This window comes from Toxotes jaculatrix, chromosome 20 (genome assembly GCF_017976425.1).
Source record: "Toxotes jaculatrix isolate fToxJac2 chromosome 20, fToxJac2.pri, whole genome shotgun sequence".
NCBI classification, from domain to species: domain Eukaryota; kingdom Metazoa; phylum Chordata; class Actinopteri; family Toxotidae; genus Toxotes; species Toxotes jaculatrix.
In genome coordinates this window covers 10,417,429-10,431,887 of record NC_054413.1, presented here as the reverse complement: position 1 = coordinate 10,431,887, position 14,459 = coordinate 10,417,429, and the positions used below count along the sequence as shown (strand labels likewise).

Below are 14,459 nucleotides of genomic sequence, written 5' to 3'. Positions count from 1 at the left end.
AAGATCACACATTAAAAACACTGTTGACACTAATAATAAAAGAAAGTCTTCTGTCCGTGTTTTGTTGCTGTCGCGTTTTATTCTAAAGTCCATCATAATATTTAATATTTCCGAGGGCCCCGGAACGTCGCACAGCATGCATGGACAAAGGGGAAGCAATGGGACCAAATATGCAATGTCAAAATATTACACATGTATTATATTAACATATGAAAAACAGGAATTCATCGATTTATTAAGACGAGAAACTATTACAAGAGTAACCTGTTTAAAAATCAGACGCTTGCTTAACGTGGAGTCTTCAAAGTCTGTTTTCCCTCGATACCTTCCAAAATCTACTGAAAAACTATTCAAATGACCCATTCAAATACATATAAATATGTAAATGACTGACAAATTAGAAAATAATATGTATATATATATTTTTTTTTTAAAAAAGGTCGTATCAGGTTGTTCCATTTCTTGATTCTTTGCCTCCATCTAGTGGATATTGTTCTATAATGCAATCTAACGTCCCAGAAGGACGTCCTCATTTTCAGAATTTTGCAATAACTAAATACTAAAATAAACCTGCATTTTAACAAAGCAGGCCTATCAGAATATACAGACGGTGCACGTGACTGAGATCATTTCAAAACAAAAGAAAAGGAATCTGCAACATTTTAAAGATCTCTGAGATCAAGAGATACTTTTCATAGTGTTTTAAACAAAGATTTTCTGGGTAAAAGTTGCCTAAAAAATGCCTCAATGAAACCTTACATATAATTCAAAAAAGCTAAAAGATCAATCAGTCAAGATCAATCACAGACACATTGTTTGAACTCAACATTGTGAGAAAAAAAACACTGATATTTTGTTTGTATGTGTATCACTGTGCACATAACCATTTTTATTGCAATTTAAAAGCATTTTTGATTACAGGTTGCTTCAAGATTCACCTTCTAGTCTTTTAATCAAAAATAAAAACCAAAACAAAAAATTATGTGTAACACATGTATATTCTATAAAACAGAAACACATAACAATCAAATGATCATTTTATATCTGTGAAGAAACTGTGCTTTGCAAAGTTCTCCACTAAATACTGACCAGTACATTGCTGTAGCACAGTTTAAATCAGCTATAATTGTTGATGTTTAACATCACAACTTTTAATAGTAAATTAGAATTTGCATCCTTAGCTATTTGTCCAAGAACACAATCCTGCCTTTTAGAAACATATTATTCACATTTTTTTCAGTGAAGTAAATCTTCGAGTCCATCATCTTTCTTATCTGTTATCTTCCACAATGATGGTCCGTCTTGGGTATGTGTCTATGTCCACAAATATGTAACGAAACTCATATTTTCCAGTGTCAGTATTCTGTAAAATAAAAGCAAATTATTAGTATTTTTTTAATGATAAAACAACATCTCAACTGGGTGGAAATCGGTAAAAACTCACTGCTGTATATGTTGTCTCTACTGCCACATGAGAAAATACACTTCAAATGTACAGTTTTTTTCAAAATCCAGGTAGCTATACTAGAACAGCATCACATTTACTGGCCTTTGGTATGTCGCATCTATTCTAAGAGCTGCCTTTGAACAAGGAATTAGAAAGATACCAACCTCTTTTGACTCCGAATGTACAGTTCCTTTGAGGCCTGGTTCTGAGCCTTCGATGTAAAACTTCAGTCTCATATGCTTCAGCCCGTCCTTCAGGTACTCCATGTGACTAAGGTGGAAACAAACACACACACATGCAATATGCCTCAACACAGATTTTTACCAAAGGACAGTACAACTTCTTTAAAACTGAAATCCCTAATATAAGACTTTGACTTTGTTCTAATAAATATTCACAGATTAAAATGAAAATATGAGAACTGTCAGTCCATAACAGAAATGGACAGAAATGTGCAACATTAATCTGCCTTCTAGTACTAATAATAAAGAGCTTGTTTGGACATTTGCTTTCTAATCATTGGCTATTAACTAGAGTCCTACCTGACTTGCTGCCTCCTTCCTCGACGGGTGGTCTCACCATAACATTTGATTGGCTCCCCAAATGCACCAATCACCTACATTTTTAACAGAAATTTTTAGGTATCCACAGTAGATTTGATGCAGTATTTGACCCAATAAATCCATGCAATCTGTGTACTTGACTTCAGTAGTCAGAGATTTCATTCTTACTTCTGGGTGTGACTTGACTTTGTCAAAGGCTTTCCCATAGATTTTATTTGGACTGGAGGAAGAAAACAGCTCCTGGAACACCACATATAACAGCCCACCTGGACAAAACATTTAAACTTTATTCAACTTGAAACGAGGTGAGAAATCGGCATGTTTGTCAGGCCAAATTAGATGAAAGCGTTGTTATAGTCACCTGTCACTCCAAGACCGATGAGTACAACTATCAAGTAGGAGAAGTCTCTGCCAGCTTCCTTCACTGTCAAAACATCGGGGATGGAGGTGATTATAGCAGTTCTCAGCCAAAATAATAAAAAACGTCATGTTTACGAGACTCTGAAATAGATTTACCTTACACAATGCCATTGTACCAGTAGCACTGAAATGATCAATCAATCAAAATAGGCACAACAATCTTGTTACCTCATATTATATTATATTATAATGTTATATTTATTACTAGTTGCTTTGAGAGTGTGAAAAAATGTCTTGTCATACAATTAGGCCTACTGAAATTAGAGTAAAAATTCAGAGAGGACACAAGGTGTATCAGGGCCTTGCTCACCTTTTTGTGCAGCTGAAGGCTTTGGGCTCCCACTTTGATACCTGGAAACTGACTTATCTCTGTCCTCGGGGCTATTCTTATTCCTGGCTGTAAAGTCGACAGAAATACCCCGCCGTCTCTGTGCTTGAACGAAGCAGCTCAGTGCTGGCAGGACGGACGAAGGAGCCTCGGCTCTTCTGTGGAAGGTCGGTGTGGGGACGGTTGACACTGCCCTATGTGCGTGGACGAGCAAGCTAACCTGCGTGAGTTTAAATGCCTGCACGGTGTACCGTGTCCCCGTCTGTTGCAAATTTCGATGCAGGGTTTTCAGTATCTGTGTGTAAGCCATCATTATGTCCTCTGTGGGTTAGCTTAAACTCTTGTCACCAGCACAGCCAGCTCTTCTTTAGCACTGTCGACAGCTAGCTAAAGATGAGAAAGTAACCTACTGTGCGCAGCAATAGTATAAAAGTAACTTATTACGTGAATGCACAGCTTAAAATATTAACCAACATGAACATACTATGCTAAAAGGCTTGTACATGTCTAGTCAGTCGTGCCGTGTATGTATTTGTGAGGCGCATGCTTCTGACGTCACTCGTCGTTTCACGGCGTTCATGGGAGATTGAGTTTACTCAGGGTAACTCACCTTTACAGAAAAGAGCACCAGCACCTTGGCATACTGATAAGAATCAAGAGTGAGTGAGTGAGTGAGAACATGGGGACACTCTCCACGCCCACCTACACCGGCAGCCTGACTGCTAAGTCCTGTGCTACTGTATTGAATAAGGAAAAAAAAAACTTTTATCATAGCTACATGTACTGTAAATAAGTTTGCACTATCATGCGCATAGAATACACCCACCCAGCCCTTTAGTAGGAACACCCCTACACTTGCTTCTTCATGCAATTATCGAATCAGCCAATTATGTCGCAGCTTCAGTTAACGTTCACATCAGTGGGATCTCAGTGACTTTGTGGACTGATTGGTGTTTTGAGTGTTTCTAAAACTGCACCATTTGTTCTGGGGAATCTAATGAAAAATGAAACTATGGCAACCAACAACTTGGGTTGTCCTAAGTCCCCCTTTAATTCCTGGACGTCATTGATTTACATATTTACATGACATCATGATATTATCTTTGTTGGATTCCCAGGCAAAGGTTCTGGCAATGATGTCAATAAGATGTCTGAAGTTAGCAGCTGCAAGGTTGTAAATCAGGAACCTTCACTGACACGTCCACACTCCCTTTGAGGAGACGTAGACAGCTCTGGTGGTCTGTGAGCTTTTTTTAATCCTAAACCCCTAAAGTATTAGGTTAGTGTCAGTGTATGATGACATAGGACAGAGAAAAGCGGACAACCCTTGCAAAATCCTTAAACAAAGTCATGGCTGTGGGACCTTTGGTGTATCCTCTGGTATTGAGAGGGTCTTTGTGTCAGCCGTTGTCTGACAACATGCGAAGCGAAGCGAGAAAATTAGACACAACTGGCAAAATAAATCATCACAATAAAATCAGTAAACATTAGTTTATTGAAAACATTCTGTCCAGCATTTTCTTAATGTGTAATCACATAAAATATGCAAATGGATTTAGAAAAAAAACACCATAATTCAATGAAATTTGACAAGGAGATAGACAGAAAGACATGTAAGTAAGTAACGATCAGACATCAGTAAAAGTGCCAATAAATAAAGGTTAGTTGATGGGTCAGTAGAGTCTTGTTTGCACCCATTTATGAAGTTTCACATCACTTAATTTCACACATTCGGTTTTCCCGTCTTCTCAACGGGGCTTTCAGTAATTCTTTAGATATAAAAAACAACCTGATACTCTACTATAAAGACATGGCATTAAAATAAGAAATATAATGAAAATTCAGCAGCTGAAATATGCAATTTCATATTTTGATGGTTACATGAAAATGACTTAAAAAAAAACCTGATTCTGTTTTTTTTTTCTCCATTAACAATTTTACATTAAAGGTACTCTATTTCTCAAAAACGTTAAAGAAAAGAAAACAAAGCCAAAACAAACAAACAAACAAAAAAAACCTTTCAGTCCTGTATCTGAAATGGTCAGTGTTCCATGGCTCGTCAATTCCAGCCAGTTCTGGAGCACAGGTAGGGAAAATGCACCTCTGCGGTCCAAAGCAAAGAAGAAAAACTTGATGCATACATCACAAACCTTTAAAAAAAAAAAAATCTTATCACAGCACTCTACATTAGTAAAGTTGCTCAGGGCAATAGTTCACTCAAGATGCACAAGGGAGGGAAACCTTAGCTCCGAATGCTGTCAGACTTGGCAAGATGCAGAGGAATGATGCATCTGTCTGATGTATCTGCAGAGAAATGAAAACACTATTACTTGAAGTCTCTTCTGGGCCCTATACGCTTTTCTCATCTGCTGCCTGGGCTGCTTGCGATCGAATTGGTTCAGACTTACTTAATTACTGAGGTGTCTTCCTCCATCTATATACTGGCAGATGATTTGTGACTGTGTGTGTGTGTAAGAGAGAGAGTGGAAAACACAGAAGAGTCAGAGAAAGAGGAGTAAATGTGTGTATGTGTGAGTTGTTTCGAACAGTTTTTAATATCCGTAACAAAGGTTGACACAATTGTGAAACAGAGACAACACACAGAACAATGTTGGTATAGAAAAAAAAAGATTCAGTATCTGCAGGAGCATGACTGTGTGTAAATGGAAGGAAAAGAAAGCATGGATGTAAACAATACATACATTGCACTGAATACAGAAAATAATGCACACAATGGAAAATACTATAACACTGACACAATAAGAAGAAAAAATAGGTATCTGGACAATGATAGAGCATAAAAAAGACGTGAATTGTATGTGTTTATGTCATTGTGCTCAGAGCTGATCTTCCCTCTGCAGTGAATGTATGTGGTTAATCTTATTAGGACAAACACAAAAAGTCAGTTAACTTAAGTCTGTCGGATGCCTTGGATTACCTGAACCATCTAGGGTTCACTTTATTGTCCTGTTTGGTGAAAGGAATCCTTCTGGTTTGGTTCTAGTCTTCCTGTAAAGCAAATCAGCCACAACGAATAGGCCCACATCTAAAAAGATGATAGTGAAACGTGGACGGCGTGTGCTGTACAGTTTGTATTACACTAAAGAGGACACTAAAGGACACTAAAGAGGACACACTAAAGGGGACAGAGGAACTACTGACCAATAAAGCCAATAAAACAAAGAAAAAAAGGTGAAGCTTTATTGTTATTTTTTTTTTTATTTTTACAAAGCATCAGTAAAATCAGCCCTGAAAGATAATTTGAGTAACTGTAAAAACTGTCATCCTTTCAATTTGCCCTAGTAGAAAAGTCTGTTTTGATACAAAGATACTAAGCTCTTACAGTAGAAGAGAGTTAGAAGACAAACAGACTTGAAGTAAATATGTTCACCAAAAAAAAAATAAACCAACAAAGAAACAAAAAGTATTAACGAAAGTTAGCCAATGTATTTATAAGGGAGTCAGAGTTAGAATGAAAATGGTGATATTTATTTGTGTAATTTTCTTTATCTAATGAATTAGCTAAGCAACTGCATGCAGTGCAATTAATAAATTTTAAAGATGCTTTTTTTTTTTTTTATTTTAATCACTTCTTATGCCCATTTAACTTATGTGTTAGTGGATGGAAGCCTTTCGTATTTTAATGTTAATGTTAATATGTTAATGTTTTAATGGATATCAAAGAAGCATGCACAAGCCATACAACTGGATCTAGAATAGTTATTCTAATTAAACTGCTTCTAGTTATTTCCAACAGTATTAAATTTAATTAGGTTAGTAATTCATTGAGTTTAATTCCAATTTTCCCTAATAACATAAATCGTTCGAAATTTGACAAACTGCAAGCATCTATAATTTGCTATTCAAATCATAATATGTACGCCACTAATTTGAAAAATACATGCTTAAAAATGAACTTGAAGGTGTTTGCTCACATTGATTTTTTGTTATCAGCAAGGAATCTATGACAATGACAGATATGTTTCTGACTAACGTCCCGAATTTAAAATTCAATAATCAATAATCATGTTCACTCTAAAGGTCCATATTGTTCCAGTTGAGACAAAAAAAAAAATCTGGACTGACTACAAGTACGTGGAGCACAGAGCTGACCAATTTTCAAAACCATCTCCGCTTAACAGCATCGCAGCTGTCCTTTGTGTTCATCTTTGCACACGAATACAATATTCAGTATCCTTTTCGTCAGAATGTCCCTTCACCATCATCAGCATCATGCTGGTGTAAATCTCCGCTCCGCTTTTTCATATGTCAGTGACGCCCGTTCGTACTGATCCAGGATTTCACTATTCTCAAGAAGTCTACATGATGGAGACAATGCAACATAATGTAGAACATAAGCAGACACACACACATACACACACAACAGGACAGCACATTTTTCACACTAAAAGACACAACAAAGGGTAGCACTTTATGTGACTGCTCCATTACATGCAGGCATAAAGCTGCAAGCAGGATATTTAATAGCTCTGCACGGAATTTTCTTTTTTACTAAATTTAACTTTATAATGAAGAATGAAAACAAAAAGGCTCTCATCAGTTCTTTGCATCTCAAATTTATGCAACTAATTTGTTATAGTAACGTATTGTGCAAATAGCATCCTCATGAAAGCACCAGTTGTGGAGCATACACATGAAATGTTACACACAGGCATAAATACTATGCTTCACAATTAACCAAACACAAAATCAAATACTACAAGTGACATAGATCATGCAAAACTACAGAGAAATTCTGTATAAGTGTGTAATCAGTAAAGATTTGTAAATTACAAAGAGATTAATTAGATATTTAAATGATTTCCTTGTGTTCAAAACTCCCACTGATGTAGTTTAATCACATCTGGGATCGTGTCTGCTTTCAAATTTGTGCTTTTACTTTTTACATTTGTTGATATGAAATATTTGCTATAGGCCTTCTGGGAGAAAAAAACACGTTAGACATATAAACTGATAACAGCTTCAACTAAAGATGCCTGAAAAAAGTCCATGCTAATGAATATCCACTGAGTGATAAAATGTATGTCCTCGGGAGATGAGGACATACAGTCAACTTGAGCATCACAAGACTTTCAAACAAACTCACTTGGAGGACAAGATGGCTGCAAGCAAGAAAACCATCTTGGTGAAAATGAACAATTAAAAAAAAACATAAAAAATAAAAATATAAACTTGTGCAAAAATCACAGAAAAGGAAAAAAAAATTACATAAAAGTATATACTGACTGGGCAAATGATGACTACACAACAACATATAAAGATGTCGATTGTTGGATAAGGGTGCTTACCTTGAGATTGTCTCTTAGACCCTAGTTGTGTTGTACTCTGATTCATGTTTGCTCAAAGAGCCAATGAGGCAGAACCTGAAATGTCACGGCTCTTTCATTTAATGTCAAATTCCTTTTGCATAGAGAGGTCAGAATGCATACTGTGCTACATAACATCAATCAACTTCATTTAGTGCTTTGCTAATCTCTGGGAGCCTTGCATGCAGATTTGTAGAAAGTTAATAAACAATCAAGAACACTCTGGAAAGAGCACATAGAAAGAGCATGCAGGAGAAAGACGTGTTCAAAGCATTTTCTCCAAAAATGTACTCTGATGCCTTCACATAGTGTTTTTGTAAACAGTTACTTTTCAAGCAGTCAAGGTGCAAGTAAACAGTAAAATTATTGTGGACTCTTGTCCATGCCAAAATGTTAAGCTTGATAGAATATTAGATATATATTATAGATATATTTTCAGTATCACAGGTAGGAATACAAATGCATATTTTAGGATAATTTGCATTCATGTCAACGACATTAGTCATCTCTATAAATATCAGGCACCAATTCAAGCCCTTGTGTTCACAGTCAAAATTGGACTGATTCCAGAATTAAGCTCAGCTAAAATGAGGTCTGTATTTTAAAGATCTACGACAAACCTCTAAGTACAGTAGAGTTTATGGATTTAAGTTATAAATCACCACTTGAGGAAAGCAAGCAGGGAGAGCTTGACATGTTCAAGGATGAGGGGGCAAATTTTTGTCTATCATGATTTAGCCCTTTGTGATAAATTGAAAACGGGTTTTAATGACAGAAAGGGAACAAAGAACAAGGATCAATGCAAGAAAAGAAGCTTATCATAATCTTAAAAAAGTAATGAGAGGAAGAGGAAGAACAAAGCTAAAATAAGAGGAAAATGAAAATAAAAGCATTCATCCCACACCCATTTCAAACATCCCCATAGTTAACTCTAGGGTTGTTGTTCTTCCCTCATCAGAAATCTATGGATACTGACCGCTGTACTGCCTTTTCGTGGCGTGAAAGCCGGTGGCTGGTGGTGGGAACTTCTTCCAGGTCGTCGTCCAGGTCGCATCCATTGTCCGCTGCCTCTTGCGAATAGCTGTGCTTCATGACCAAGATGCTCCTGCGGTTTCCCGTGGCCGGCAGCAAGGGCCGCACTGCCATGGGTGGCTGCGGAAGGTCTGTGAGCAGAGTGGCGGCCGCGCCGTCGTGAGCGCTCAAGTTTCCACGGCTTCCTCGTCCACTGAGTGACAGCTGGGATATGTGGGCAGAGCCGGGGTTGGAAGTGGACCCACAGTGGTGATCATGGACGCAGCGTGAGGAGGCACGGCGAAGGGCATGGTAGTTCTCGAAGTCTTCCGCCAGGTCGACTAAGTCTGCTGAGGCCGCTGCAGCTGTGGTGGCACTCCGTAAAGTACACAGCTCATAGTGAGGTGGCTCGAAAACCTCCTGGAACATGGTGGGGTCAAAGTCCTCACGCCGGAGGATGTACTTTTTACGTGGCTGCTTGATCTGGACAATAACAGAGACGATGAGGAGGATGAGGACGATGCAACAGGTGACACCAATTATGGTCCCGTTTGTGTTGTTCAGGTTGTCCAGGATGTTGGCTTTCCTTTTTTCTGAGAGACAACAGAATAGAGACAGAATATTTATAATATAATCTATGAGATGTTTTAAAAAGATAATAATCTTTTAAATAAGAGTAGTAATCTGCCACAGGTTTCATTGCAAACTACACATGTGCCAAAAGCTTGAAAGGCATAGCAGCACTAACTACGGGGTAGCGAATAATCACAAAGATGTCCTTAGCAACAGCTCAAAGAAGGAGGAACCGTGGCTCACGAGGAAAGACATCTCCTAACAAATGGACCTTATCATGTAAGGTTAAGGCCACGACTTTCATGAGGTATCATACAGGACAAAAAGGTCATTTTGGGTCGTAGCTATAGTCTATTTATCACAAAGGAAACCACAGACTAACAGTGTGTAGAGAGGCAATCTGCAGGGAGATCTGTGACATTTAAATGCTGGATGAACTTGTAGCACAGCACGCTCAGCTTCACTGACAGTAAATGGTTACATTCAGACGCATAAAGGAGAAAGAAATAAAACTTGACATTTTACCGCTAATGAGGACAAATGTGGGCACCGTGGTGGACCTATGCATTACTAGAGCAGAGAGAAGGCGGAAGACAAGAGGAACAGGCTGAGAAACATGGCCTCCTCTTGCTGAGTTCTGCACAATTTGAAACTCAGACTGCAGGGTGGAGAGGTATCTTAGTCTGAGTGAGGAATGGGCCGTGCAGGATTTACTTAATTGATGCAATTTGTCATCGGCTCTGCTTAAAGCTTCAGAGAGTTACAGTACATACAGGATACACAGGCAGATTTGATTCAAAGAGACAAGGGTAACTGTGCAGCTAGAGGTTTAGTGTATTAAAAAAAAACCTCAAAGCTGAAAAGAATTTGTAGCACGTGAGAAAGAGTTTCACAAGTTTAACCACAAACCAAGCACAACCGTGTATGTAGGAAACACATCGCTTTTTTTTTTTTACATGGCCTCAGAGGACCTACAGTATAGATCTCATCTCTTGTACTTGGAAAGCAGTGATGGGTCATGAAGGGTCAAGTAACAGAGGACTAATTAATTCCCAATATAACGCAGAGGAAAAACTAGGTCATCCCCAGAGTCTTAACACATGTCAACTAATTATTGGAATGGCATCATATACGAAGATGCCGCAATAAGGAAATCTCCAAGTCAGAGGTGTAGATAAATTATGGAGCTGCCTGTACTGTAGCGAGACACTGGGGATCGTTGTATAGATCCAGTAGCTTTAAAATTCTGAGTGGAGAAGAAGAAATTGATAGTATCGCAAAGTAAGGGAGAACACAGGGCCTTGCTTGCCTTGAGGCAGGGAAACAAGGTAAAATAAGGAGGGCACCTTCAAAGAGCAGAAGCAAAGAGAGTAGAGCATGACATTTTCATGAGGGAGCAGTTCTTGGGCATCAACTTGGACCAAGACTTGGATTAGTTTGAGGATGAATTCAAATTGTTACATGTCTCATAAAGTCAGCTGATAATGATTGGGAATTTATGACTAATATATATTGTTATTTTATTTAAAAACATATAGTAATATATATAATCTGCATCACAAAACCAAATAATTCAACATAGTAATTCTAATAAAATTAATTTGCTTTATCAGTCCTTTTCCAATACAAAATACTATGGTACCAAAAAAAAAAAGAATATTCAATTGCGTTAAATTGCCTGATCAAAAGTCAAACAGATGAGATTTTTACAATGAGTATAGTGCCCCTTATTGTTGACTACAGTCACAGCAGGAGGAGTTTATCTGTGGTTCAGTCCAAAATACACCAGTTCATTGTGGTACAAACCCAGCCTCTTGCTGCAACTTCTTCTCATAAACCTACAAGCGTTGGTTTATGTGGCGCCAAGTGAGCTGAAGTGTAACATCTCACCTTTACACTGGTTCTCATCCCAGGGGTAGACACAGTTCTGCATACCATTACACACCAGCGTGTTGTTTATGCACATGTTACTGTGACAGAAGAAGGCATCTGCATCACATGGAGCTGAAAAAGAGGAGAATAAATGAACACAACAGTTGCGAGAGCCTGTTTATGTGTTTCTTTATTATTAAGAGATGACAGAAATCTGTAGTGAAACCTTTTAACTGAAACATTCCTCTTTAGCTTGCTCACTCCGAAGCCTTAGAAACAGCTCTTTAAAAAGTTAAGACTAGTTTTTAGTGAATTTCTCATCATTAACAGCAAATGAGTAGGACTCTTGCTGCAGCACAAATCAGTATTTGAAGTACAGCTGAAGAGAACTTCCAGTGTGCCAGATTTTGAAGAAATAAATTTGGATGGGCATTACTCAGATTTCAGACCTGTTCCCCCTGAACCCATCTGTTCTTCATGAATTTTCATCCTCATCCTCCTCTTCAAACATTTGCAGAGACAACTTGTGGATATGAATGAATTGCCTGGTATACGTGTGTATGTGTGTGTACTGTATATGTGCGCATGTGGGTGTTTGTGGTGTCTGGAGAGAGAGATAGCCATGACATTTCCCAATCATCTGCACACATAGCAAACCCCAAAACAAATCCTCTCTGTTTATGCAAGATGTTGTTTGTTTGTCCTCGGTGCGCAGCCCTTGTCAACACAAATCTAAACCAGGCAATAAACAAGAATGTGTACTCAAACACACGATCCCATCATGGCACCTGCCCTCGCTGTGCGGCCTGACTGTCTGAGACACAACGCTGCCATCGTCTCCTCCTTTCTAATGACAACAGCTTGAGAAGTAGAGCCACCCATCAGTAAGATGTGGTTGTAAAATCAGTGGGATAATGTTACAGGCTCCATCGTCATACAGCTTCATAATTTAAAACCAAGGTGCCCTTGCTCTCAGCAGCCAATCATACTAATGCATAAGCCATCTGATTGACCAATTTATTGCTTCCTACTGTCAGTCACTGTAGAACAGTGGCATGGCAAGCTAAGGCTACTAAAGTTTGTCCCATTGAATCTACAGTGTATAGTGTTTATTATAGGATATACATAAATATTTACATATAAAATTATATATGTCAATATACAAATGATTTATAACCATATATTCTGAGAAGACATGTTGTCCACCCGAGGAAAAAGGGCCTAATTATTAACAGCAAAACATGTTTAAACATACTTAAAAAGTATTAACATGGAATGTTATTATTTTATCCCTACTAATACATGAAATCGTAAGCCACATTTCAATGTGACAGGTGGTTGAAGTGGAGGTAATTTTAATTATTTAAGAGAATTATAAATTACAATAGCATCGAATAGAAATACTCCTACTACTAAATATTGTGTTTAACTACTGCACTTGAGTAAATGTAATTGTAGGTGCCACTATAGCAGAATAGAATCAAAGAATCGACCATGTACCATCTGCCAAGGAGGAAAGTATTTAGGGGGATGTTATTCTGAAACCACTTTCAATTTCCAGACATTCCAAAAGTTACTTATTTTCCTCACTGATGTGAATATAATGGATGGCTCTATTTTGTTGCTAGCTGTTCGGTAGTGGCGGATACATCCTTCCCCCTCTCTTAGTCTCTCTCTCTCGCTCTTTCTTTCTTTGTGCATGTCTCTCATTCTCTTCCTTTATCTCCCACTCTCCCCCCTCTCAAACACAACGCTGGCACTGCGTACTAAAGCAGCTTGCCAGTGGTGAGGCAGAGCTGGGGACTATTTGACAGTGTTACCGCTGTGATGTATGGCTGTTTTCATCCCAGCACTCATCCCAAGTGAATAATAACACACCAAATTAGAGTGACTTATCTCTATCTCTCTCTGTATCCCATCCTTTCTGGGCCTTTGCCAGCATTTCCTGAGCCATATTGGCTCTCTGTGTGTGTTCTGATACTCCTCTTCTCATTTTCTCCCCCTGCCTCTGTTTCTCTGCTTTTCATCCTTTTTCTTTCATACTGTATAAGCCAAAACAGCAACATTTTTTTTTTTGTGTGTGTGTGTTAAGAGATCTAACCACCAGAGGGAGCCCACTCCTTTTCATTCTGCTGCTGAGTCCCTCTGTCTGTTCCACACACCACAGGGCGAGACCAGACGTTATAACAGAGCGCGATCCACACTAATCTCCTGCGAAATTAATTTTGAGACATTCTGTAATAAAAGTGCCCTTTTGCCCACACAGAAACATTCACATTCACTGCTGGAAGCATAAATTAACTCCTAAATGAGTGGCTGATGAAAATAGTCTGGGTGTCTCTGCAGAGGGTGGGTGGGGGGGGGAGTGGTGGGCTCTAAGAGCAAAGAGGCTTCTGCAGTGAAACGCTGGAAGCCACACATGGTTGTGTGTGGCTTCCAGCGCTTTTTCAAGTCAAATAAGCATTATAGATTTATGTTTTGTGTGATTTTGTTTTATGGGAATGCGGTTAGGCTTTTTCTACGATTATGTGTCTGAGGATTTTGTCTGATGTTGTTTTCATTTTGTAACAGTGGTGGGGGTTTTTTTCAGCGCTCAAACCTGTAGTGATATAATCATTCATTTCATCAATACTATATTTTTATTTTTTGTCATCATTGTTTATATTAATTGACAATTAATGAACGAATGAACTGCGTGAGAGTCAGTCAGTTGTCCCTCCCTCGCCTGCAGGAAGTTCAAAATGCTCCTCGCTGGTACCAAAAAGACACATCACATCTCTCTGGTACTGGTCTCTCTTCACTGATTACCAGTGAAATATACTGTAGACTAGATTTAAACATTATTTTATTTGTTTTTACAGCATAGCATGGACTGACACTAGCTTTTATCTGCAGTCTCTTGGGGAGCCCAAATGCCT

At 38.4% G+C, this 14,459-nt stretch overlaps 2 protein-coding genes across 3 annotated transcripts in view; both read right to left on the bottom strand.

Moving 5' to 3' along the window:
• Nucleotides 1-832: 832 nt before the first annotated feature.
• Nucleotides 833-3,289, bottom strand: timm21 (translocase of inner mitochondrial membrane 21). The gene is made up of 6 exons (XM_041065940.1): nt 2,741-3,289; nt 2,372-2,434; nt 2,179-2,276; nt 1,990-2,063; nt 1,612-1,717; nt 833-1,363 (listed from the first exon to the last, which is right to left on the bottom strand). Exons 1-6 carry the CDS (start codon nt 3,069-3,071, stop codon nt 1,271-1,273), a joined length of 765 nt encoding a protein of 254 aa, XP_040921874.1. The 5' UTR covers nt 3,072-3,289; the 3' UTR covers nt 833-1,270.
• Nucleotides 3,290-6,989: 3,700 nt separating this feature from the next.
• Nucleotides 6,990-14,459, bottom strand: part of neto1l (neuropilin (NRP) and tolloid (TLL)-like 1, like) — a 58,575-nt gene continuing 51,105 nt past the window's right edge. Inside the window, exons 9-11 of one of the 2 annotated variants that reach the window (XM_041065962.1) lie at nt 11,560-11,673; nt 9,062-9,689; nt 6,990-7,077 (exon numbers count right to left, since the gene is read on the bottom strand). In XM_041065962.1, coding sequence (XP_040921896.1) covers nt 6,990-7,077; nt 9,062-9,689; nt 11,560-11,673 — 830 coding nt within the window. Of the gene's footprint in view, nt 7,078-8,081; nt 8,143-9,061; nt 9,690-11,559; nt 11,674-14,459 lie in introns of those variants that run through there. The other variant, XM_041065963.1, reaches the window with a different exon arrangement.

What these genes read in the sequence shown, in the direction of transcription:
- timm21 (XM_041065940.1), bottom strand. Translation starts at nt 3,071, where the DNA reads ATGATGGCTTACACACAGATACTGAAAACCCTGCATCGAAATTTGCAA. An exon ending in AAGTCAAGTCACACCCAGAA is followed by an intron (nt 2,064 to 2,178) that starts GTAAGAATGAAA and finishes TTAAAAATGTAG; the next exon opens with GTGATTGGTGCATTTGGGGA. An exon ending in TACATTCGGAGTCAAAAGAG is followed by an intron (nt 1,364 to 1,611) that starts GTTGGTATCTTT and finishes TTTATTTTACAG; the next exon opens with AATACTGACACTGGAAAATA.